At 34.1% G+C, this 25,539-nt stretch overlaps 6 protein-coding genes across 12 annotated transcripts; 4 read left to right on the plus strand and 2 right to left on the minus strand.

Moving 5' to 3' along the window:
* The first annotated feature begins 227 nt into the window (after nt 1–227).
* LOC132705007 (upstream stimulatory factor 2) lies at nt 228–2,693 on the plus strand. Its single transcript, XM_060675404.1, is given in 5 exon segments — nt 228–291; nt 294–333; nt 494–639; nt 714–958; nt 1,356–2,693. Coding segments are annotated over 5 exon segments (843 nt in total). The 3' UTR covers nt 1,704–2,693.
* Nucleotides 2,694–2,836: 143 nt separating this feature from the next.
* LOC132705006 (calnexin-like) lies at nt 2,837–6,652 on the minus strand. Of its 4 annotated transcripts, XM_060675403.1 has the most exons (9): nt 6,520–6,652; nt 5,996–6,083; nt 5,090–5,940; nt 4,487–4,778; nt 4,256–4,396; nt 3,975–4,100; nt 3,721–3,855; nt 3,429–3,650; nt 2,837–3,128 (listed from the first exon to the last, which is right to left on the minus strand). In XM_060675403.1, exons 2-9 carry the CDS (start codon nt 6,056–6,058, stop codon nt 3,075–3,077), a joined length of 1,884 nt encoding a protein of 627 aa, XP_060531386.1. In that variant the 5' UTR covers nt 6,059–6,083; nt 6,520–6,652; the 3' UTR covers nt 2,837–3,074. The 4 variants fall into 4 exon arrangements, with proteins under 4 accessions (XP_060531386.1, XP_060531383.1, XP_060531385.1 ...); XM_060675400.1 differs by lacking the exon at nt 3,975–4,100; XM_060675402.1 differs by lacking the exon at nt 3,975–4,100 and having other exon boundaries at nt 5,996–6,079; nt 6,520–6,630.
* A 672-nt stretch (nt 6,653–7,324) lies between these two features.
* Nucleotides 7,325–15,025, plus strand: LOC132704908 (pericentriolar material 1 protein). Of its 2 annotated transcripts, XM_060675226.1 has the most exons (19): nt 7,325–7,612; nt 7,724–7,874; nt 7,926–8,113; nt 8,221–8,352; nt 8,416–8,611; nt 8,917–9,681; nt 10,142–10,289; nt 10,338–10,581; nt 10,633–10,983; nt 11,134–11,549; nt 12,526–12,815; nt 12,876–13,005; nt 13,064–13,271; nt 13,878–13,967; nt 14,024–14,238; nt 14,290–14,593; nt 14,643–14,693; nt 14,741–14,807; nt 14,911–15,025. In XM_060675226.1, the coding sequence occupies exons 1-19, from the start codon at nt 7,502–7,504 to the stop codon at nt 14,952–14,954; spliced, it is 4,101 nt and encodes a 1,366-aa protein (XP_060531209.1). In that variant the 5' UTR covers nt 7,325–7,501; the 3' UTR covers nt 14,955–15,025. The 2 variants fall into 2 exon arrangements, with proteins under 2 accessions (XP_060531209.1, XP_060531210.1); XM_060675227.1 differs by lacking the exon at nt 8,221–8,352.
* Nucleotides 15,026–16,928: 1,903 nt separating this feature from the next.
* On the plus strand, nt 16,929–20,244 carry LOC132705163 (menin). Its single transcript, XM_060675603.1, has 6 exons — nt 16,929–18,004; nt 18,143–18,410; nt 18,475–18,688; nt 18,747–18,967; nt 19,019–19,106; nt 19,161–20,244. The coding sequence occupies exons 1-5, from the start codon at nt 16,986–16,988 to the stop codon at nt 19,085–19,087; spliced, it is 1,791 nt and encodes a 596-aa protein (XP_060531586.1). The 5' UTR covers nt 16,929–16,985; the 3' UTR covers nt 19,088–19,106; nt 19,161–20,244.
* Nucleotides 20,245–20,319: 75 nt separating this feature from the next.
* On the minus strand, nt 20,320–23,847 carry LOC132705162 (protein arginine N-methyltransferase 9-like). The gene is made up of 10 exons (XM_060675602.1): nt 23,193–23,847; nt 22,923–23,113; nt 22,652–22,866; nt 22,459–22,588; nt 22,171–22,403; nt 21,701–22,045; nt 21,257–21,538; nt 21,050–21,205; nt 20,809–20,995; nt 20,320–20,562 (listed from the first exon to the last, which is right to left on the minus strand). The coding sequence occupies exons 1-10, from the start codon at nt 23,537–23,539 to the stop codon at nt 20,438–20,440; spliced, it is 2,211 nt and encodes a 736-aa protein (XP_060531585.1). The 5' UTR covers nt 23,540–23,847; the 3' UTR covers nt 20,320–20,437.
* Nucleotides 23,848–23,995: 148 nt separating this feature from the next.
* Nucleotides 23,996–25,539, plus strand: LOC132704452 (zinc finger protein 330 homolog). Of its 3 annotated transcripts, none has more exons than XM_060674459.1 (6): nt 23,996–24,106; nt 24,291–24,459; nt 24,564–24,714; nt 24,767–24,998; nt 25,058–25,222; nt 25,284–25,539. In XM_060674459.1, exons 2-6 carry the CDS (start codon nt 24,320–24,322, stop codon nt 25,481–25,483), a joined length of 888 nt encoding a protein of 295 aa, XP_060530442.1. In that variant the 5' UTR covers nt 23,996–24,106; nt 24,291–24,319; the 3' UTR covers nt 25,484–25,539. The 3 variants fall into 3 exon arrangements, with proteins under 3 accessions (XP_060530442.1, XP_060530443.1, XP_060530441.1); XM_060674460.1 differs by lacking the exon at nt 23,996–24,106 and adding an exon at nt 24,183–24,201; XM_060674458.1 differs by lacking the exon at nt 23,996–24,106 and having other exon boundaries at nt 24,227–24,459.

A 25,539-nucleotide genomic window follows, 5' to 3' on the forward strand; every position in this document is an offset into this window, starting at 1 on the left:
GGTTAGAATGTGGGACTCTTAGCTAGGTAACTCGCGCGCTTATGTCGGAACCTCATGACACAGTTTAAATAAAGGACTTGTAGTGGAGTTCTCTTTTATTATAAAAAGCCTCCAATACGACTAGCCAACCAAACTAAAGAGGAAGTTCAGACATCACAACAGAACCCTTATGATTTTGCGCAAGCGTGGATGGTTGTAGTAACGTCAAAAGTTTCATTTCGCGTCACATGACCCGTTTTGTCCCCGTGACCAAAGTCGCAGGCAAATTCAAAATCCTGGAAGAAAACGCTGGTTATCTCGTATAATGGATATTTTAGATCCTTTAGATACAAGGTACATTTAATACATCCTGAAAACAAAGGAACCCCATGCGTGTTATATAACAAATAACATTGCACAAGGTCATTCTGTGCTTAGTATTATTAGATAAATACTTCTATAATACGATAATTAGATAAGGATAAACACAGTAAAAAGAAAACATTGCTTGCAGCGATGGGGAAATTATGGAGGCCAAAGTTATAAATATTAAGAATTCAATGGAGAGTGATGATGAACAGAATGTTGAACACCTTTCCCCTCAAACACTGCTTGAAACGCCAGAACCAGAAGTACAATATTCTTTGAGATCTCCCGAAGGTAATTAGACAATTTGCTTCAGCAATAAGTATTGTGTAACTTAAATTATATTTTTTATTTTTGCCATTATCAAGGGTCTATGATAACTTACCGTGTATTGCAAGTGGAAGATGGAACAGACTCATCACCACCCCAACTAATAACCACAACAGCTCAGAATTTTTCATCCTCAGCTGTGCCTCAGGTTTTAACTAATAATTTAAATGGACAAATTTATGTAATAGGAAATCCAGGAGACGTTTTTACATCTCAAAGTGCCGCAGCTCGTGCTATTGCCCCTAGGTCTACTGATAGTCCTGTTGTTGTCCAGGTTAAGAAAGTAAGTGTCATTTTCAAGCCTAAACTTTAATTTCAGTAATTGCTTTCTTTGGCTGACCTTTCCTTTCATGCTTTTTTACCTTTTATTGAAAACTTTTAAATAACACACTCTCAGAACTGCTTTGTGGTTATTGCTTTACTCACTGCTGTGCTGTAAGTGGTTGGATTGTTGCATATTATAAAAAGGTATTACATAATTATTAGAAAAAAAAAGGTTTAATATGTTACATTTAAACAAAGATCCATTAGATCACTACTATATTAATATTTTGGTACATGTACGTAAATAAAGGTTATAGAACTCGAACAGAACTTCTCTACATTGGGTTTCGATTGTATGAATAAGTACTTATATAGCAATTGGTGTATATTATTGTTTATAGTACAGTTGTTTTTAGAGAGATGAACGAAGACGAGCAACCCACAACGAAGTTGAAAGGCGACGGAGGGACAAAATAAATAATTGGATTACTAAATTGTCAAAGATAATTCCGGAGAATTCACATGATATGAAAACTGGTGGACAATATGACGGCCATTCTAAAGGTGGCATCCTAGCCAAGGCGTTTGAATATATTTTGGAGCTGCAAAATACAGAAAAGGGGTTGGAATCATGTTTGAAAGAAAATAAAAAATTATCCCATACTGTAGAAATGTTAAAACAGAAAAATTTCAATCTCGAAAGGGAGAATAAAGAACTAAGAGACTTATTAAAACGAAATGGTGTGGAAATGTCCAATTCATAGCTTAAGAGCCTTTAGGGTTTATGTGCATATTAAATATTTGACATATTACAAGTGTGACCTGAGAGACCAATTGCTGTCGTTTGGGTGTATATTGAAAACCACTCATCGGTGATTTCGTTAAAAATTTGGTTATTTTTATGTTTTGCAAAAGATTGTGTAGCACATATCTTATTAACAATCTATAGAGTTATGAGAAATTCTCGAAATGCTAAGGGCTGACTGAAGCGTAGATTGTGGATTGAAAATTATTCTAAATCTCGGATTTTATCGATGAAGAAAAACTGACTATATCCAAAGTACGCAAACCTGTATGATTTCAAGCATTAAGATAATAAGCAAGATGTCAAACGCAGTGCACTTCCAATATAATTTTTGTAAACTGTTGTTTCATTTTGTCAGTATCGTTTACAGTTATAGAGGTAATTGAGCTCTTTTGATTGGTCTATTCTTTGGTATACACTTGAGACAATTGAAATGCCTCTAAAATGATTTAATTACGTTGGACCAGTCAAACACAAAATGCTCACCAATGTTTTGTAATTCGAAGATCAATCTTAAACTTTCCCTAAAATTAATGGAATGGTAAAATTTTCAAAAAATCACAACCAATCACTGAAATCATTTCTCAACTGTTATCAGTGAGTAGTTTTCTAGTTTAGTGGCATTTTATCGATAATGGCCCAGCCACTCAATTTGGGATTGTAAATTTTTTGTCGGTCAATTCTATTAGCATGCACTTTTTAAAAAAGTGCATTGTGGAATCTAGATTCCTGTTTTCATAGTGTAAATATTTAAAATGCATCGAACCAGCAATTTTATAAGTTCTTGTTTAATTATTGTTATTTTTTATTTTTTTATGATATACCTAGTGTTGTAAAAAAGGAGTTTTGAGTTTGAAGAATTTATTGCCAATTATGTTTTAGATAATTGTATAATTTCTGTTGAATATAATTAAGTTAAAACTATATTTTGTTTGTCCCTCCATTAAGAGGAAGTACTGCAACAAATGTATACATAAACCTACCAAATCCACCTTCTTTTAAGATCAGCACTTTCTTACCTGGAATCTGGAAAGCGTGTTTTTAGCTCTCTAACACTTGAAAGGGCAAACTATGGTAATACAAAAACGTCCATAAATTTAAATTTAAAATATATTAAATTCAAAACTTACACACCCGTGATGAATTTCAAACAATAATACAAATGCAAAAACAATTCACTAAACATAATATATACAAAAGCTGTAATTTTTCAGTTAAATCATGCTAAGAATCTTATTTTATGCACAGAACTAATCCTAAGAATGATTCGACATTACTTCACTATTGAATAAATAGAGCTATAATATTCTATATATAAAAGAAAAATTGTTTAATCCTTTCGCACCTTCCTTTTCCTTGCTCCTTCTGAATTTGCTGTTTGATTCTACAAAAATAAATGTTTTTAAAAAGGTAGACCTATCAGAGTCCTTAGCAATTTAGAAAAAAAAGTATGACAAATTTCTAAAACTCTGAACTACGCCATAAATTGACGTTTAGGAATTCTTAAATTTGCCAAGTTGCTGAGAACTGCAAGTATCAGGACCGCTGACATCAATGCTACGTATGAAATGGAGAACCAATAACAGGAATAATTTTTAAATGTTAAACTTCAAATTACCACACTTTTCTGTCACTGGTTCTGTATTTTAGAGCATATGTTTAAAAAAAAATCACATTTCTTTACCTGTTCACCAGTCTTGGTCTCATCTTCCACAGCTTCATTATCTTCTTCACTATCTGGATTTGAGTTCTTTTCTGCATCTTCCTCCTCCTCCTCCTCCTCCTCCTCCTCGTCATTAGCGTCTGCCTCTTGACCTTCCTGTTGTTCAATCACTTGTTTATTGTTATCCTCAGTAACTTCATCAGTCTTTTTTTTCTCAGCTGCCTGGTTCAGTTCTTCCTTCTCCTGAAATATTCAATGTGATCTTGCAGCCCTGATCTCACAATAACACTAATGAAAGCAGTGAACAAATTACCTGTTGTTTACTAGCGGAGGGTTTGCAGCAAAGGTATAACACAAATGCTACAGGTATTCCTAATACTACAATATACAAGGCCCAAAGGATCGGGTAGTCATTTGTTATATTCGCAAGCTTTTGTACAAGGCTCTCCTGTATACAAAAAAAAAATAACATTAATAATCCAGGTTGCATAAATTTTGGAACAAGATAACAAATCTAGCAAAATCCTACACTACAAAATCCAGGACTACTGTAGAGAGTATTGATACCTCCTTGACGCATCTGTACAAATAGTACCCATACAATACTATCGGGAAGGCGCAATACATAAAGTACAGAGTCCAACCTGTCAGATTGTAGTTCAGAGATTTTTTGATTCTCCCGAATAATGAGACCTGTCGACATATTAAGTCCAGACACCTTACAAGAATTCTACTTTATTATAAATTGCTATGAATAATTTCTGAATTTTGAAAAACTCATGTGAAATTCAGTATGAAAAACATAAAATATTTCTGGTACTATTTCACTACATCAAAAGTATACTCACTGAATCTTTGGCGATTTTCTGACGTTTCTTGTCAAACGTTGCAGCTGCCCAATGTTCAGCTACTTCAATTCGATCAGTTATGATCAGATTGTCAAAAAGAATATCATTTGACATGGACCAAAGTTCAAATCCTACTGCTGACTGAGAATAGAAATGCATTATAAGGACATTAATTACCCTGATACAAAAAATTTAAAAAGATTTATATGTATTGTTTTTTACATATCATACCACAGGGTGCATTCTAAATGGCTCCTTGTCTTCAAAAAATTCTGGATTGGGTATCCTTCTAGGTTTCCATTTTCCTTTGTAATTGGGGTTATCAATCATGGGAGGTCTCCATTTTCCCTTGAATTCAGGGTTATTTATTAGCGGGGGCTCCCATGGACCGCAACCAGGGGCGTTGATACATGCCGGATTTTCTATTAATGGGGGCTCCCATTCTCCATCCATGTCATTATCCCAGTCCGCTGGTTTTTTAGTATCTTGGTCAGGTATATGAGTTGGTTCATTTTCAAGCCAGCTACAATTAAGTACCTAATGAAGCATTTTTTTTTTACATTTTGAGGCCTTGTTAATTTCTAATGGATAATTTCTCCATAAAATTTTAGTCAGTGCAAACATTTTTAAACAACTTAATCAAATAATGTTTATGTGCACATCATAAACATTATTGCTAGAGGTAAATTAACTGCTTTTTGCATATTATATCTAACTAAAGAAATTGAGGAAGACAGAACACATTTCCGAAGGTCGGGTGCTTCATATGAATATTGACAACAGTTGATGATGTACAATCAAACACTATTTGATTCAACTGTGAACAAAACATACCCTTCAGGCATAACAGCAGATTCATCAACAATCTGAGCAGGAGCATCTTCATTCCAATCATCTGGTTTCACTGCATTGGGATCTGGTATCTTCTCCCGCTCATCCCAATCTTCTGGCCTTGTATCATTTGGATCATCAATTTCTGCAGGGGGATTCACTGGTGGCTCAAAATCTTCCAGCAAATTACCAAAATTCACGATTTTTTTGTCAACTTGAACCTCAAAGTTGTTGTCTGGTCTCAAAATTAAAGTGTATAAATGAGGTAATTTGTCTGAGAAAAACTCTTCCAGGCGCTCCTTTGGTTTACTGCAATGTTTTTCTTCTACTGATCCATTCTTCGGATTTTTGTGTCGAAAAATGAAGTGCAGTTTGTGGTCATTGCCACACTTATCTGGTCCAAACATAATTGTATAAGGGGTTTTGTCATGAAAATTTTTCAAATCTTTGGTAGCTGCTGTGTCGCTAAGTAATTTTAAATAGGCCCCACCACATTCTTGTCCATTTTGCAAGAATACTTCATATTGGACTATCAAGGGATTTTTATCAAACACAAATGGTTTAAATAAAGAAGAAGAAATTGCAGCATGTTTAGCCTTTGATTTTAAAGCTAATCCTTGGTCACCTGGAAGGCTATCTTTTTGAGGCGGCTCTAGGGACCAAACTCCATCATACTTTGCAATCTCCTCTTCAATTCCCTCTTTTTTTGCTTGAGACTTTACCCATTTCTTACTGAATTGATCAGGATTATCAAAATGTTCAGCAAAATAAACTGCAGAAGCATCCAAAGGTGTAGGACTTTCATATGTTACATCTGAGATATTTTCGTCAACTGTCTCCACTGTAACTTCATCCTTTCAAAAAATAATACATTAATGTAATTAATATAAGCTACTGTTTTAAACTTACATCAATATCTTGTGCCAGTGAGACTGACAGTATCAAAATAAATATTTTATATATTCTATTCATATTAAGAATGTTGCTTCCTTACTACCTGAAAATAAATAAAGCTTATAAACTGTTCCTAGGCAAAACATAAAGTTCATTTATGGTACTAAATCAAAACATAGAAATTATTGCAAAGTTTTATTTTTGGCGTGTAACCTTGTGTCTTCGTTAATTTGGAAAATATCTACTGTTTTGGTACTCGGAAAAATCAATAGGTTTGTGTCTCCTAGGTATGTAGACAAACTCCAAACAAAATGGAAAAACAAACACCACTTTCTTCTACCAGTTGCCACACACAACGGAAATTAATTAAAAATCTCTCAATTTCAGTTCCCGACGCCAAATGTGAGTTATTAATTAATTAAATTAAAACTAATCTATCTACTAGCATCCGCCAACTTAACCTCAAATACTGAAAGATCAACAAGATTTTTACCACATGGTGTCGTTAAGAAAAATGAAACATTATTAAAATAACTCACGTGAAGCAAAAATCTAGATTAAAAAACATTAAATTTCAAGTTCTCGTAATCCACAAAGCCTCACACTGATCACGGACACAAAATGACGTTTTCGAATCGTGCATGAACAATTGACATTTGACGTTAATTCCGCACACTCCATTTTTCTAAACACAAGGCAACCAATCAAAATTCACCATATGGCACGATGTAAAGCGATAAAATACGAAATACATTTTGCATTAGAAATGTGGTTATTAACGGTTACGGAGAGATTGCGTCATGACGAACATTTGTGACGATTTTTAACAGCGCATTGGACTTTATACACGGCGATTTAAATAGAGTAATGTCTAAATACATATAATATAACATATACATACATACATATGGACAATTCGAAAGAAGTTTCAAATGTTATTTGTTTGTATACTATGCATTAATAGATACTTCCTTTTAAACTCAATCACTCAATGTAGGGTTGTTATAGTCTATACTGAGTATTTTCGAATTTATTGCCATTTTTTTGTCTTTGCCTTTATTACTCTATATTTTGGGACATAAATTCGAAAACACTCAGTATTGACCCTAACAACCCTACATTGGTTGATTGAGTTTAAAAAGCAGTATCTGTTAATACCAAAATATACAGGATGTTGCATTAAAAATAAATAAGTTTGGTTTTCCACGTATCGTCCGAATGACCGATTCGGATTCAGTGATTGCCGCTCATGTTCCCCAGAAAACCTGCCAAGGTACACGAAAGCAGAGTAGTAAACACTGGGAACAAGTTCATGGGCTAGCTGCCAGATACTTCTGGTAATTTCAGAGCCAGTATGTAAAAAAAGAAGAAGAAAAAGAAGATGGAGAAAGCGAATGTCCTAGAAGATAATTTTAACTTTTTGCATCAAGAAACAACTGATTCAGGCATATAAACCAACGGAACTTATTTTAATTTAAAACACGAGTCGTTGATTATTATTTTTTTAAATAACATCCTGCGATGTCTGATGGTCACAGAAAATCTAACAAACAATATCCTGGAAGTGTCCCAAAAGTTAAATATTCCAACAACACATGTTCTAGAAACGATGAACGCAGATCGAACGCACCGGTAAATAAGCGAAGTTACAGTTTTGAGTGCAGATTCATCCCACTTGCCATTTTTTGTTCTAAAAATATAAACTATAAATAGATGTTTGTGGTTCTAGTTTATTCTTTTTAGTCTACTTCTTGGCATTTTTTTCCTGATTCGACAAATTTTATACGAAACCCACGAAGACTCCAGGGCAATAATCATTTTATGATGGATATAGTGCTTGATCAACCTAATGTAACATCAGATGTAAGAAATGGGATTGTTGGGTATCCTAATGGTCAGTTACATATTTTGTATAGTGGATATATTATATGTATACATCTTATAGGAAATATAACAACTCCTGGCACAAGTTCGTCAACATCAAGAAGAAATTCAACATCATCTGTGTTAAAATGTGATAATGTTACTAAGTATCCAGATAAAAAGCAAATTGAGGACAAGCTTTGCCAAATTCGGGAGTATCTGCAGATAATAAATTCTATGATGATAAATGCCAAAAATGTTGAAGAACAGGTTAATACACATCTGGTTTCTATCTGTTAAATTTCTTTTATCTGAACATATATACTATTTGTTTCATTTCCTGTTTGCCTATGTTTTATTTTTATTATTTTACACAGATTGATGATATAGCAAAAAAGGATTGTTTAATGAAAATGCAAAATGATTTGATAGATAGTGAGGCAAAATTGGTTAATTTATTAGAAGTAATATCAAAACAATGCACAGATAATAGAAATGATAATTTTCAGGTAACTAATTTTTAGTTTAAATCCATGTGATGTCGTAGATAACAACACACAATTGGTTTTTAGATTTCTGGCAATGTGGAAAACGGTTTAGAAAATGATGCAGGTCCCTCTCGGAGAAACGACTCCGATGTTAATGTTTTAGACAACCAGGAACTGGATTTTCTGCGAGAACAACAATTGTCATTGCTAAAGTTACAACAAAAGGCTGAGAATAGGTTACGGGATGCAAGGCTAGTTCAAGAAAAGATGTTTGCTCAAGGTATCTTTTAGGTTAACTCATTAAATTTTATTAACAATCAAAATTGGCAAACATAACATACTCCCGTTTCCCAAAAGTGTCAAGAAAGCTAGAAAGCTTTTTTTTCAAATTTCTTGGGCATGTTAATGTAACGTAACATAGCACCAGCGATACAAGTTAAATTTTGTACTTGTGCAGTTCTCTGGTATACTGTATTGTTTTAAAATGTGACTTTTGATATGTTTTCATTAGTTATAGTTTAAAGTAGTTTACTAATGCCCTATTACTGTATGTGTCAATTCACTTGCCCCTTTTTCCCCATAAAGCAGGTACCAGTAACGAAATAAATTTGTCGAATCAGAAAGACAACAAAAACATGTCTCTTTCTGATTTTGATGCGGCTATTAAGGAACTGGAAGAAAGAGCAAAACATTTACATCCAACTCGACAAACGATGAACACTTCCGATCGATTAATGCATGAGGTTGAAAGTCTACAGAATAAAATAATCGATATGCGAACTGCAAACAACGAAAGGGAGCAACTGATTCAGGTTTTGGACAGCCGCGATACAGAATTGAAAAGCCAACAAGCCGAACTTCAAAGTAAATTGGCTGAATTGCAAACCAAAAAGAACCAAGTGGACCAGTTAGCGGTGCAGCTGCAAGCCTACGATGAAGACGATGAGGACGTCGGTATTCAGGTGCGCAAGATTGTCACAATGAAAGACCAACTGACAAAATTGAAAGATATGTTGGAGATTGTAAAAACTACTGAGAACGCCATGATGGGTGGTAATGTGTCTTCGGAGGCGCGGACAGCCGCTAACGAAATATGCCAAACTGCAGAACACTTTTTGCAAAATCAGTTTGAGAAGGCCAGAGTTGGACAGAGTGATGGTAACAACGGTATGAGGTTCGAGAATAACACGTCAGCTGAAGGACGTCAGAAACAAACGAACACCAATTCTAGAATACAGAATTTACCGAGAAATAAATCCAGCGCGGGCAGTATCAATGAGAAAATTGCCTTGCAAGCTGAGCTAGAGGCAAAAAAGAAAGAGCTGGAGGAAATTATGGGAAAACACAAGGGTAAGGGTAATCCCCCAAATTTCAAATTGGTATACCCAATTTTTTTGCAGCTAATCTCTGTATATAAAAACTTTTGTAGGAAAATTTCTTTTACAAGCAAATGCACAGTTTCTAATATGTTTGTATTTAAATTTTATTTTCGGCTGTTTTAAAGATCACGGTATTTTCGGAGTAAAAAATGTAACCCTACTACTTTTGCTGAAAGCAAAAATTTGTATCATTCCTGGGCAAAAAAGTAAAAGACGTTTTTGTTTTTTTTCGCGCGTTTTCTATGTAAAATTAGTTTTCGACTATTTCTTATTAAAGTCTAGTACTGAAAATAACCTTTCCCACAATTTAAATTTAAAAAATATATTAGTAATAAAAAATATTATAAAATGCACACCACGTCCTGTATTTTGGAAACTACGGATTTTGGACCCAAGTATACTGGCTTTGCTTAATTACCTATCATTTTTAGCGGGAACTTCCAATTTAAATCATGACATAGGAAATGACAGTAAATCAGAATATAGCTGTGTGAGCAACAGCGTTCCAATGAATGAACGCTACTGGAAATCTTCAATGCCGTCTCATAGTCGAGACCAAGGCAGCGAAGCCTTTTCCAGGTAATATCAGCCCTTGCAAAGTTGTATAAATTAACATTCAATTTGCAGCGACGAATGTGACGAAAATGAATACTCGGAGGTACACGAAAATGCGAATCTCTTACCCTCCCATCAGGTCAATTATTTCCCCGTTAATTTGTCAAAACCTAGATGTGACTCGGAATATGACATATCAACGGAGCAGTTGCATAGCTTTTCTCACACACCCGATAGAAACATTAGGAGTATTTCTGTAACGGCATCTGACTTAGTGAGGGAGCAGTCCATAACCAACAATATTGATCAGGAGAAGGTATTCTAGATTCAGTCTAAAAACTCTGTACTCTGTTATATTCACTTGCAGCTTCATAAACAGCTTCAGCTCATCAAGAGTGTATGCGATTCAATGATGGAGCAGCAAACTAACGCGAGTCAGCAACAACCCGTCTTCCAGCAGGTTAGGAACAATATTACTCCATCATCTGGTTATGCCGAAACTCAGCGTTACTCTGCCAATGCAGTCCTTAACACAGAGGTTCCGTGGTATTCTGGACAAAATATCAATGGTCAAAATGATATAACAAACTACCCAAATTGGTTGGCCACCAATACATTGCAAACGCAATCCTTTATGTTGAACACCTTGAACCAATGTTGCCAGATGTTGTGGCTACAACAGAGGGAGTTGGTAGCATTGCGGAACTCAGTGACAGCAGTATGTAGTCAGTCATGTCATGTTTACTTATGTAAATATATTGCGCTAACAAGATTTAACTTAGTCAATAACTGGGTTTATCCATTATAGAATTTTCCCTGCCGTTGGTTTTTGTGCCGTATTTTATGGTTTGCTCTTTTATTGTTCCAGCTACAAGAAAAGATAGAAAGCCCGTACCACAACCAAGAACACCAACCGGTTCCACCCGCTCCGCATCATCCTTCTCCGTTAGATCATAATCGTGCCTCGAATCTCTTCCGACCTAACGTTGCTCAGAAAACTAACCAAGTGTCGGCCGCTTACTCGATGCCCAACTTAAACCATTACAATGTCGCCCACTCCAACATTGACATACCCTATGCTAACCTTAATAACGTATCAAGCAGTCGCCTCTTGGATAGCTGTCTGAACAATACCGGTCCGTCGGTGATTGCTGTTGATCACTCCAATAACATGCTGCACGCTATGAACTCTAACATGAGTCATCACGTATGGAACGGTCAAGCTTTGAATAACCAAGTTGCCCCGGGCAATCGCGCCAACAATTACTGGGATAACTTTCGGAGGTAATTTTCATTTTATCTCGTTTCTCTGTTAAATAGCGTTTTAATTTCTTTCCTTTCGACGCCTTAAATTCCGTTTTTTTTTTTCACGCGCTGGAGACATTCAAACTGCAATATTATTGATATTTTTGCTCTTTGGGATACAAGCCCGAAAAACTCACAACCGCGTCCCGTTAAGAATAAACAGGTTTTAATTATTTTAATAGAATATGTAGATCACATTTTGCAAAATTATATTATCAACAAAAAAAATGAATAAATTGAATTCAATATTAGATTATTAGTTAAAAATTAAAAAAAAGATAATAATCTAATAAAATCACTGCCCAAGCGAATCTAAAGCCCGTTGTTTTTCCTCTATTAGGTAATATAAGAAAACAGATACAGAAATCAACGTAAATTTCCAACTGGAATTACGCTATAATAAATAAATAAAGACAAAAATAATTAATAAATAATGGACAATTAAAAGTCAAAATAAACCTAATTTTAAAAGAAGAAGTTTCGGTCAGTTTTACTCAGTTACTCTAAAATATAAAATTATCTATGGTTAAGCTCGCGGATAGTACCACTTAGTTGTCAGCTTTGTTATTCACGATCGCGAGCCACTTTCGACATTTTCGGTACTTTACTCACGGATTTGGTAGCGATGGTGACGATTGTCATGTCAAAATATATAATTTCGTGAAAATCTGAACTTTTAGTTCTTATTTATTTTGATCATAGGAAAAGTGTAGCATGTAGCAGTCACTCTAATATAGCATTTGTGAAACTTATTACATAATATTTGCATTTTCTATTTGCCTTTGACATTGACATGTACTGGGCGACCCAAATGTTTTGATAAGACAACCCTATTTTTGTAATGACACGGAAATTGACTTTGCATTACTTACCTATGTACTACCAATAATACAAACGATATCATTTCCTATTTGTATCATTCAGGTCTGGTTCATTGTAAAATTTAAAATTTTAGTTATTCTCGTCAAAATCTGCTGTCCACCAAAAATTCGGAATGCTTTCAAAATTCCGGCTCTGAACGAACAAATCCTTTTGCTGTGCCCTCAACATCAAAAAGCAATTCAGAGCACTCTCCTGGAACATCACACGAGAATACACCTCAGCGAAATGTAATATATAATTTACCAACGCATCTGCCCAATGTTAAGATACCCACTGTGCCGCCTGACGTTTTAAACGTCAATCAGAGTGCCAGTACTTCCAAGTTGTATGACAGAGGGGAATATTCTGCTGGCAGCACTCAAGGTATATAAATCTGTATAAATAAATAACTTGTACACTATCGAAACACATCATTTCATTCAGGCCAGACTGATGCTGCTGACGGAGGTTTACATGCGTTGTTGAATCTTAATTCCCTGAACGAAAGCAGTTCAGCGAGTGATGGTCACCAGTGTAAATTTGAATCACACAACTCTGATTTCCAGTCAAAAAAGTAAATCTAAATAAGGACAAAATCACACCGGCGGATTAATTTGCAAATTTTTTTCTAGGAATAAATCATTTGATGAACTGAAGGAAAACGTATACAGGGAGGTTTGTTCCTTGATTTCGGCGAACGAAGCGCAGCCGCACTTTCTTATACAGCTGTTTCGGGATTTGCAAAAAATTGGCTCAGATTCGTTGCGCTTCAAAATACTCCAGTCAGTGCAGAACATTTTGACTCAATCACTCGCGATTCAACCCACATCAAATAGACAGGTAAATCGAGCCTTTTTAAATTTGTTGTTACGGTTACCTTGTTTCATACTTCATACATGCTTTTGTTAGGTGGATTGAATATCTAACACTAGTTTTCCAATGATAATTTCTTCATAAATTAATTCATGAAGACAGTTCACAAATAAATTTGACAATGCTTCTTCATTTTCAAAATTCACAAAGTTGAAATTTTTGCGTCAATTCGGTAATGTCGACTGTTGAAATCAAAATGTCCATGTTATTATACACCAATAGATGCGCGTATCTAATCAATTTTTTACTATTACTCTATTCGGGCTTTCACACGACTCAGAATTGTTTAAATTGTTCAGGTTCCTTTTTAAACCATTTTTTAATCATCGTTTATTTTTCTAGCTAAGGCCTGACCTACCACTTTGTTTTTCTAATTCTTGTATAATTTTTGTTTTTCTGTAGAACCGGCTTTTGCTTAAATACTAACATACCATCTAAATACTATGAGTTGGTTCAAAGACATTTTGAGGCCTCAAATGAAATGACGTAAAGAATTTCATGAATAAATTTATGAATTATTTTATAAATTTATTGTCAGTGTAAAATTGACAATTGTGATCATTTTTTTTATAGGGACGAGAAAGTGATGTGTTGGTACCTCCAGAGAGTTTCCACTTACATTCCGCTTTTTTGTCAATGCCCCCAACTGCTGCCGGGTGTGTGGTTAGTACTTTTGCAGGCTGGCATCAATGTTTGTGGTCGCTGATTGCTAATTTTAGGAGAGGGACGAGCTTTTGATTAAAAATTTCTCAAAAGAGATTTTGTCCTTTCTGGAAGTTCATGACAGCGATATTGTCAGCAGTCTTTTTTTGGGTAACTTGAAGCAGATGTTCATGGGACTAGAATCGTTTAGAGACACATTGAAAGATACAGTATTCCAGCGTCATTTCTCGAATGTTTTAGATGAAGTTCTGGAACAGTATCATGGTAAAAGGTGAGTTTATTTTGTTCCCTGGCTGTGATATAGTCGGATCAAATATTCCAGAGTGCACGATGTGCGAGGCCACTTGATTCAAACCCTCAGAGACCTTCTGCAAGGTGAACTTTCCTTCATTCATTTGATTCAGGAAGCCAACTTCGATGGTAACCTCCAACCAGAAAGGAAGGACTCGTCTCATTCGAGCATGTCCTTTAATGCAGACTCGGTGCTCTTCAGCAGCCCTGGCCCATCACAAAATGTAGAGAGTAATATACAAAACGGCGATTTAGCGGAAGCTGACCAGAGTAGAGTTGAGGAAAGTGATACAGAAGAAGTTGGCTTGTTTGAGCCCAATGAAATCGTGGTGGAGGTAAAATTGCTCATTATACATTGTTTACTCTGATAAAAATATGTTTTAGGCAAATGTTGAGGAGGTTCTAAATATCCAAGATTTTTCATCCCAAAATGAGGTAATCCTGGAATAAGTTAAACATATAAAGTACAAATATTTTTTTAGGGACTGGATCAGGTTCCTACTAGACTTTTGACCAAATCAAAATCGCGTTCAACGACTCCCATTAAGGGTAAGTTAAATTGGTATAAATATAAATTTTTATTTATGCTTATATTCAATGTTTAACTTCTTCACAAAGGGATGGTGAAGGGTAATTTTGCATTTCTTTTCAGATCGACCCACATCCTCCCAACTCGATCATCAAGAACCCTATTAGCTTGATAGTATTTATTTTATGTTGTTTTATCATAGCAATACTTGAAGTAAATAAAAACACATGATTTTAACACTTGTTATTTTTAAGAAAATACAAAAGAAACATCACCATTAATTCACCCCATAGTGCAGAAAAAATGTGTAAAATGTTAACATACAGCCTTACGGATTTATTTCTAAACATTTGCAATCAGATCTCTTCTCAAATGCGCATACTGAAAATACTATCACAATTAACATTGAGTAATGTCAAACCTTTAGGATGACTGGATCGCTTAAAAGCAAAAAAAAAATGATTTGAAATAATTTCCAGATTTTGATCCTATTTCAAGGTTTTTCAATGTTTAGGTTTTTAAATTGTTACTGATTTTCAATACAACTCATAATTGGGACAAAAGTTAGGTAGAAATCCAGTGGTAGTAACTACACCCGTGAGTTTCTCTTAATAAATCTTCTAATGAAGGTGAGTTTTCATTCTTCTCTGTCTCAGCTGTTGGTTTCCATTTGTCACTATTATTATTTTCTGAAGAACAAAATTTGAAACAGTTTACTAGAAGAACAGTAATCAATCAAATGACATATCTAGGACAAACACTATACTACTTAATTTTTGCTAACCATCTTAAATAATTGAAAATACAATTGCTAGGTTTTTGAAAACCACACTAATTATGACTAGTTATTATAAGGTACAAAAAAATATTAGTCACTGAACATATCATAAAATACTATCTAGTGCATTGTCAACAATACAACTACAAAGTTAATCTAATACCAACTTCGAAGGAAATGTTTGAAAAGAACTTTTGCGTTTCATAAAACACTAATATATCAAATCTTATAAATCTTAATATTTGAATGGAATCTTTAGTTAAGTCTGATATCCAAAATTAAATATTCATATAGTTTAAATTGTGTACTTCAGCTAAATCACCTGCCCTCAGAGCATAAAGTGGACCACCATTGAATATAAAACATTTCCTTTAAAGCTTCATAAATTGCTTGAGAGAAAATTTCTTACTAGATTCAATAATCTTTAAGAAATACAATAGCCCACCATGCACATTGACAAATCAGGGATATTGTGCGTTGGCCTTCTTAAGTGAAGATTTTTCGAAATGTTGCCAATGGTACTTTCCGCATCTACAATTAAACCATCTTGTAAATTTACTCATTTTATTCTATTGAGCCATCTTTTTATAGAACATGCCTCATCAACCTTTAAACCATTATAAATAGAATAATTTTTACGAGTTTTCGCCGATTATAGGAAGACATGTGTGCAAAACTAATTATACTTTCATTTGCTAAACTCAAAATTTAAGACGCTGTTGCGATAAATGTATGGGCCAAACTTACCATTCTCCCGCCTTTTTTTAGACATGAATGAATAGGAATTTTCCGCTGCACGTTTTCTGTTTGGCAATCTCGGGGGCTCATTTTCGCCATAGCTGAACGATGTATCCATATAAGTCGGCCCGTTTAGAGATTCGGGGCCACATTTTAAACCATTAACAAAATGAATTGTGGGTTGGTAACCATAATAAGCACTCGAAGATACATTCGTAAAAATAGGTTTATCTTCTGGAACTTTCATCTGCTCTTTGGAAATCTCAAAATACGTCAGGAATTCCCTCATTTTTGGTGGTTAACTAATCAAACTAAATTAATCAATCAAAATGAAGTTGAAATGAGTATGCAGCATCTACCAAATACTACAGAATTAGCTTCTTCTTCTTTACTCTTCAATTCGAATGTAGTGAAAAAACCGCCAATACCGGCTTGGAGGAAAACAACAGCGAAACCATGATAACAAAATACAGCGTTGGTTTTGCGCGAGATTTACAAAAACAATTATGCCGATATGTTTACATGATTAGAATGAAGTAAGCGAATGACCTTAGCAGTCGGCCTCAATGATGGAGAAAATGGCGGAAAATTATTGTTCCATGAGGTTTTTGTAGTCAGTGGTTGTTAAGTTTTTGTGGTGCGACTTATTTAAAAAATAATGTTATGTTTATAACCTTTTAAAATGGATTTTTTACGCAATGTTGATAAAACATTATTTCCAATTAAAAACATTAGTTCGGTTGTCAAGCTGTTTCGAAACCAGTTAGAGGGTTGTGACGAACCGGATTTAACTTTATTGTCCATTGCGGCCGGCTTCATTGAAAATCAGCTTACCAGCAGATCAGTTTCTCAAATTTCTGCCCAGTCCAACGATGCAACGGAAAAAAATGTTTTACCAATTTTTGAGTTAGAAACGGTCGAATCTCTTTATAATAAATTTAACTTAATTATCACAAGTGCAATAGAGCCAAATAAGACCAAGTCTTATGCTACTCGAGAGTTGGTTAAGAAAGTTTCAGACATAATTTGGAATTCTTTAACACGTAGTTATTATAGTGATAAGGCTCACTTGCAAAGCTTATACAGCTATTTGACAGGCAACAAATTAGATTGCTTTGGGGTTGCATTTGCAGTTGTAGCTGGTTGTCAAACTTTGGGTTATGGTGATGTTCACTTGGCTTTATCAGAAGATCATGCTTGGGTCGTTTTTGGTCCAGACTTATTAGAAACAATTGAAGTGACTTGGCATGGAAAAGGAAATGAAGACAAAAGAGGACAGACAATTGATAAGGGTACTTCAATTAGGTCTTGGCTGTATGTAAACAACAGACCTGTAATTTGCACCAGGCATATGGAAGTGGCTGCTCTTGTCTCTGCGATAAACCCCTCTCTAAACTCTACTAGTGATGCTGTCGAAGTTGCCTTGTTAAAACAGGAACTTCTGTGGCTTTTATATGACTTAGGATGCTTAAAAAAGTATCCAATGGCTATTGGCAACTTGGGAGATCTAGAAGAAATTTCTCCTAAAAGACCTGAAATTACATGTAAAAAACTTTTTGATGAAGCAATAGAATCTGCCAGAAAATACTACAACAATCAACATGTGTATCCGTACATATATCAAGGCAGCTTCTTCTATCGCAATAAGATGTACAAGGAAGCACTTGGAAGTTGGGCGAATGCAAGTGATGTTATTAGGCAGTAAGTTTTATATATGGCACAATTTACAACCTTCCGAAATGGAGTAGTCAACCAAAAACTTCATAAGGATGAAAGATCTCCACCTCTATGTCAATTTCCAAAACTCAATTACAAGGTGTATTATTTTTGACATTTTAGATATAATTACTCAAGAGATGATGAGGATATTTATAAGGAGTTTTTTGAAATTTCCAATGAACTCATTCCCTTTGTGATAAAATTGGAGGGTTCAAATATTGAGACCAGTACCATTTTAAGGAACCCCGAAAGCTTTGCTAATTTGTTGAGGTTTTATGATGGCATTTGTCAATGGGAGGAAGGAAGTGCTACTCCAGTACTGCATATTGGTTGGGCAAAACCCTTGGTAAATACAATTTCAAAATTTGAGGCTGATATAAGAGCACAAGTAAGTTTTGTCAATTAATACTTGTAACTATAATTAGTTGAATTATTAATTAATACTTCTTCAGGTAAATATTGTTGTTGAATTTGGGGATAAGCACAACATTCTAATGTTTAATAATAACAATAATTATGAAGAAGAAAATGATTCTTGTGATAAAGCTGACAAAGAAAAATCTGATTCAATCTCTTACTCTTCTTTGGAAGATCTAACTGCTGCATGTTCAAAAAAAATTCTTAATCCTGATTATTTGTTACAAGGTGACGGAGCTCTTTTTGTAGGTAAGTAAACTTCCATTTCTCCAAAATACTTAATTTTGATATTCTCTTTAAATTTCAGGTGGTAGTGGAGTTAAAAGTTCAGATGCTAATGATACATGCGATAAGGAAGAGAATGGCTCGCAGAGTACTTCCAAATCTCCAGTGTTTGAAACTAAGTTAAGGGAGGTGAATTCATTGGTACTCCTACGTAGCCACAAAATGAAAGGTTTGAAAGACCTTCTACTTGCGGAAAAGTTGAATACCCAGGCTATCCTGCTACATTTGACAGCACAGTCTCAGGTAGGACTCTATTTATTTTGATAATTTGTACAGTACATATTTTTGGCACAGGTGCAGATTGGTAAGGTACACAGAAATGATATTGATTCAACCCGACCAAAAAGAGTGAAAAGGGAGTGAGTGAAAACATAATCTTTAAGTGAGTGTCTAGTAATGATTGAGTTTCTGTATGGAACTTATCCTGCTCTTTTAGGAAGAATTTTGCCAATCATAGATATGAAAATAGAACTAGAACTTTTCTGTCAGTATTTCAGCTGCCACATTTTTATTTTCACAACATGCACTTTCAAATGGCTGCATTGCAGTGCCTTTTATCTGCAAATTAGTACTTAGTATTACACTACTTCAAAGGAAAATTGTTTTAATGCTTTTTTTAATAGTATTACATCTGATTGAAGGTGGAATATGTTAATATAAATAATATATTGATCTCCAGGGTAAGTAACTACAAATAATCAAAATTTAGCTAATTAGTGTTTAAGTTTGTTTTGACATGTTATAACAATTTTTTTCCATTACTACTATTGGTTTTGTTAGCTGTAAGTTCTAATAGGGATTAGGTGCAACTTGTTTGAAACCAATCATCAATATTGCAGCAAATGTTAATGTTCGATAAGAGTATTTTCTTTAAGTTTTGGTCCTTTTTGCGCCAAACTTCTTACAGCACTGGCAATTCGGTTACATTCAATTTTTGTGCGCCGTTTCCACCTAAACTATAAATTAAATTAATATTTGCATGTATGATTATTGTAATCAATAGTTGGCATATTCTTTAATGCTAAAATTAGTTTCATGTTATATAGTACGATATTTAATAGAACCTGTTGTTGCTGTTGTAACTATTCTTCATTGCGTTCTCGTACAAATTAGGTATAGTTAAATTATAATTCCGTTACTTGTATAGATTCGTGAAAAGCTTTAACGCTCTGCATGATTAATGCATAATAGGCGTAAAAAAATACTAATTTAAAAAAATATATAAGTTTAGTTTAGATAATTTATTGATGAATATTGTTATTCGATCATATAATTGTATCTTGCAATTAAATTACCGATGTTTTTCTTAATATGATTGATAATGATTCTGGACTGAAATTATAACCTTGGCGTTAGATTGACAATACTTATCCATTTTCCGATTCCGTTTTTATGCATTCCGATAAGTTTTTGTTTCTTTAATGGTTTTAGGATAATTGTTAAATTATATTAATTAAGAGAGTATTAAAATGGTTGTATTCAAACTGATGATTTTTAATGTATCAAATGTATTTATTTTTTCAGCCAATTACCGTTTTTTCATTTAATTCAGTTTTTACATATATCTTTTAAATCTTTACTTGTAATCGATAAGGTGTAATAACTTTTCCAATTTTGGTACATTTTTTTATTGTTTTTGGTTTGACATTAAACAATTACATAACAGTCACAGCTTAACGACATCTTTTTGACATGTAGAGAATCTCTTAACATTTACGGAACATTGAACAGAATATCCAAGTAAGATCCTTCCCGTCGCATCGACACTTTATATGTATTACCATCAGTTACCAATTGAGGTTCAAAGATGTAGCAACTTCTTTTGAAATGAAAACTATCTGCAAAAAGAAAAATGCAAATTGTTTTTTGGGTACTAAATTTTATGCTACAATTATTGGATTTGTGGGATAATTGGTTTAGCTAGATATTAATTGAAAACGAAATTTTTTCTTTACATTTACATTTTTTACTGATATTGAGACTTCTTGCTCTGTGTGCTTACCAGGGCAGCATGTAAATAAAAATGTTTTATTAAATAAATCAACTGAATTTGGAAGATCCTCAACATACAAAGTTTAACTTACCTAGACTCGAAAAGGTAACGTCTTCATAAAAGATGATATCAAACCAAGTCAATAAACCATTCACTTGCCCATCTTTGGTGACCGTAATAAATTCGCTCTTTGTAAGGTTTTTCTCGTCTATTAAAAAGGTTATTGGTTCAGAATATTTAGTGTATTCGAAATTATCGAGATTGGGATGTTCAGTGCCCTAAAAAAATATTTTTTGCCCTAATCTATCAAAAACGAAGTTTTCATTGCTCACCATATACTGATTGACGTACTGCGCTATCTTGAAATCAAAAACATTTTCATCTTTCACCATATTCCAGTATTCGAGATACCAAGAGTTTATGAGGATCGCATTCACTTTCAACGTTTTCGGCAACATGATAGTGTTGAATAATGGAGCATTTTTTTCCTTAAAACATATCAAAAGTAATCAAAAAGTAGTCGAAACAATTAGTCTTACTTTGAATAAAATACTTTGTTGAAGTGATCCGTCGCTGCTTATTGGATCTATCAGACAAAATTGGCACTTTGTTAAATATTCAAAAACCACACACATTGCTGTGTTGCAAGTTAATTTTTCTTCCAGTACTATCATTTGACCCTTGACATCGTTTGTCTTCAAAACATGGTCAAAAAAATCAATATTCTGCATACTGTTGTCATGTTTGAGGGCTGTGTAAAACTTGGAACCTCTTTTGGCCATTAGGAAACCAAACAAGGGAAAGCAGTTTAAATCCATCACCTAGGAGTAGGGCTTAATTCATTCGAAAATAACAGGGTTTAAGCTCTGGTAAATGATGTGTGTAAATAATCCCCTACGACCTCAACCGAGGAAATGTGGAACAAGTTATTACTATTGCTAAATGATTTTCACTTGTTTATAAAAAAGACCCGAAATACTTACTGGCACTGTATCTGTAAATTTCATAGATAATTCGATAAATTTTCTTACAACCAAGTCATCGTTCAAAAATGTGATGATATCTTTGGTAACCAGCCAACACGAAACACAGACATCTGGTTTGGTGATCTGATAGAACTTCAACTGACTATCGAAAACTGTAACTTCAAATTGGATAACTTCCCCTGTTTTTACAGAAATCGTGTGAGGCAAATGGAAAACAGCTTGTTCCCAACATAAAATACGGTCTTTACTTAGTGGATTTGTTGTTATTGTAATATTTTCATCCAAATCCAGTTCGAACCACACAGCTAGTGCTGTTAATTGTCCATCTTTAAGGCACCTTATCTGAAGTAATGAAAAATGTACACTACTCTTTTATAGCAAACTGTAGTTGTTACACCTAAGCATAAAAATATTTTATTTATCGTGATTCTAAACTATCAAACAATTTCGTCCTATAAGTATCTTACTTTTATTATAGTAGAAAAATTCTTATTGGTCAACATGTCATTCAGCTGGCCTACATCATAAAAATCAATGTCAAAAATTTTTGCTGCTTCCGATATGTACTCAACATCCTTGACAGATAGATCTTCTGCTTCGTAGGGATCAGGATCAACTTGCCTTATACAAATATCTGTCAAATTAAGTTCTGCTATTTTATTAACATAACGGAAGTTTTGAAGACTTCTATAATCTATCCCTAAAGACAACAATTAGGAAATGTTCATTAAAAGTAAATCACAAATCAATGTTACCCATTGCAAATAACCTGGCTGCACATGGTATAATCTTAAACGATTTTTCAGTGACTAAAACTTGATGTGCATGTATTAAACTTTCCAACATTCGTTCACCAAACAGAGCAACATCAAATATTTCCGTCACCTGTGATTAGAAAAAAAGTAAAGATACTTATTCTGTAATAAGCTGAGAACTTTGCAAACTTACAATTAAATTACAAGATCCATATGGTTCTGTAAGTTTGGTAGAATTGCAATTCAACACCTTTACATTCACTCTTTCATTTTCCTTTAAAACATCTTCACACATTTTTGCCAAAAATTTGTTCTCTTCGATTGCTATAACATTTACCTCAGAATTTTGGGAAGCAAATAAACTTAACAAACCACAACCGGCTCCAACATCAATGACATTGGTAAATCCTGAAAAAAATTGCAACTTAAACCGGCAAGCAAATTGCAAATAATGATTGAATTACCTTTATCAATAACATTTGTCACTGCTTTGTAATATGCCATATTTCTGTTTTTGTCATTTAACATCTTAAAATGCCAGCGAGGCATCTGTTCCCATTTACATTGCATCAAATTTTTTTGAGCAGGTAAGTAATTTTTGCTACAATTAACTGCCATATCCAAATATCTCCTTGCAATGTTTGTTTCACCAATTCTTAAAAGTAATTACTATTTTACATAAGAAATGATAATGAAACCAATTATGATTTCCATGTAGGCACAAAATAACTTACTTAAAAAGATAAGCTCCCAAATTGTTTAAAATAACATAGTTGTTTGGGAAAAAATTAAGAGCTTGCAAATAAACTTTAAACAATTCTTCAGTGTTATCTGCATCTTCTAGAACCACTCCAATTTTGCAAACCAATTTTGTAAATGCCAGTTGAACTGCAGCTGTGGCCTCTGAGGGATCTGATAAGCTTTCGAAATAATTGACGAAATTTTTATAAGCTTCAGGATAGTTATTATCAGCGCAATTTTGCTTCGCTTTGCGTAAGTAGAATCCGCTACTCATTTTACAGGATTTCAGTGACAAATTTGATAAAATTAATGGTACCCTTGATTCTGAAGAACATAACATACCAACCACTATAACCTATTTTCCTCAAAAATATTTTTTCTGACACATTCCCTTCAAATACTCTTTGTTCCAAAATGTTGTGAAATGCAAAAGTAAACGAATACAAATTTTTAGGTTATATGGACATAAAATCGATATTGCAGAATTGGTTAGTTTAATCGTTTGGGAGATAATTAAAACACAGACAGGACATTATGAGACCAGCGATGTCAGCTGCCCTTGAAGATTTGAAGTTTGAACATATAGGAGAAATAGGGGCGCTGCTTCTGCTGATAATACAGGAACTTATGAAACAACTATGAAAAACATTTTGAGAAAGTCCATTCAACATGCGCATGCGCGATATTTTAAATTTCGTTTTAACTAATGAGTTAAGTGTGTGGAAAGAAAGAAAATGGCGTGTAGGTTAGTGAATGAAGTTGAGAGGCATGCGCGGAAGATCATTTCCATCTCTAGCAAATGTCAAACCCACTTGAGGCGCATCAATTTTTACGGTACTAGGGTCACTGTATTATCTAATAATTATTTAAGTTTGAATCTCAGGATTTAAGATCCAAAACACTAAAGGTGGGTTTGGCTGACAAAGTCGTGAGATTATTGTAATAAAAAATATTAATTAATAAGAGCTAACAAAATTTTGCTAGGTTGGCAAAACTTATCAGGTACTTTATTCTCCATGATAAATTTGAACAAAAAACAAGGAGAGTTAGAATTCTGTGGTTCTCTGTTTTGTAGGTGCAAATTTTTGTAGGTTAATTCGGTAGGTTATTTTTGATAAAAATGCCCAAAAAGAAAACAGGTCAACGAAAAAAAGCCGAAAAACAGAAACTTCGGCAAAAACAAATTCGTACGGCTAAAGAAAACGTCCAACTTGCGCAACATCCTTGTAACGCTTCAATGGAGTGTGAAAAATGCCAGAGGTAAATAGTTGGTTTTTATGGTGGTTTGGTGTCTTACAGATAATGTGTTTAAAAGTATAGCATTGTAAAGGTAACTGTGTAAGTTTTGGTCAAACTTATTCTAGGAAACAAAAGAACAGAGCCTTCTGTTACTTTTGCCAGAGCGTTCAAAGATTACCTGCATGTGCTCATTGTGGGAAGATAAAATGCATGCTGAAAACAGGAGATTGCGTTGTAAAGCATCCCCTTGTATTTACTTCTGGGCTTGCAATGGTGGTAAGTCGGAATAATTCTTGCGAGTATCCCATAATTTGGGTAAAAAATTTAGGGGGCCATTTGTGATTTTTGTGAAGCCTGGATATGCCATGGGAAGAAATGTCTTCAAACTCATGCATGTGTATGTCCACTGCAAGATGCGATATGTCTTGAATGTGAGAGGGGTGTGTGGGATCATGGGGGTAGAATATTTAAATGTTCTTTCTGCGATGGTTACTTGTGTGAAGATGATCAGTTTGAACATCAAGCTTCATGTCAAGTTCTTGAATCTGAGAATTACAAGTGTAAGTTTTTCTGTGGTGGATATGTAGTTAACAATTTCACATTCTTTAATATTTTGTAGGTCAGTCCTGTAATAAACTGGGCCAATATTCTTGTTTAAGATGTAAGACTTGTTATTGTGAGGATCATGTCCGAAGGAAAGGTTTTAAATATGACAAAAATAAAGCATTGCCTTGTCCAAAATGTGGTTATGAAACCTCCCAAACAAAAGATCTTAGCATGTCCAGTAAGTATTAAACATAAGTTGAATAGGAAAAGTGGTTGCATAAGCAACCATAATTTTTTAGCTAGAGGTCACAAGTTTGGAAGACAAGGCCATACAACTTTTGATGATTATGATAATGATGAAACAGAATACTATGATAATGATTATGCTTATACTGAAGAGGATATTGATGAAGAAGATTCTGACGAAGATGAGGAAAGTGACAGTGAAGATGAAGAAGAAGGAGATGAAGCTGAAGAAAAACCAAATTCTTTGAGTTAGTGATTATTTGTTATATTTTATTTTACACAAAATGTTAATAAAATATCACATAAAAT

The sequence above is a fragment of the Cylas formicarius genome, unplaced genomic scaffold, assembly GCF_029955315.1.
Source record: "Cylas formicarius isolate icCylForm1 unplaced genomic scaffold, icCylForm1.1 PGA_scaffold_7__23_contigs__length_41026272, whole genome shotgun sequence".
Taxonomy (NCBI): domain Eukaryota; kingdom Metazoa; phylum Arthropoda; class Insecta; order Coleoptera; family Brentidae; genus Cylas; species Cylas formicarius.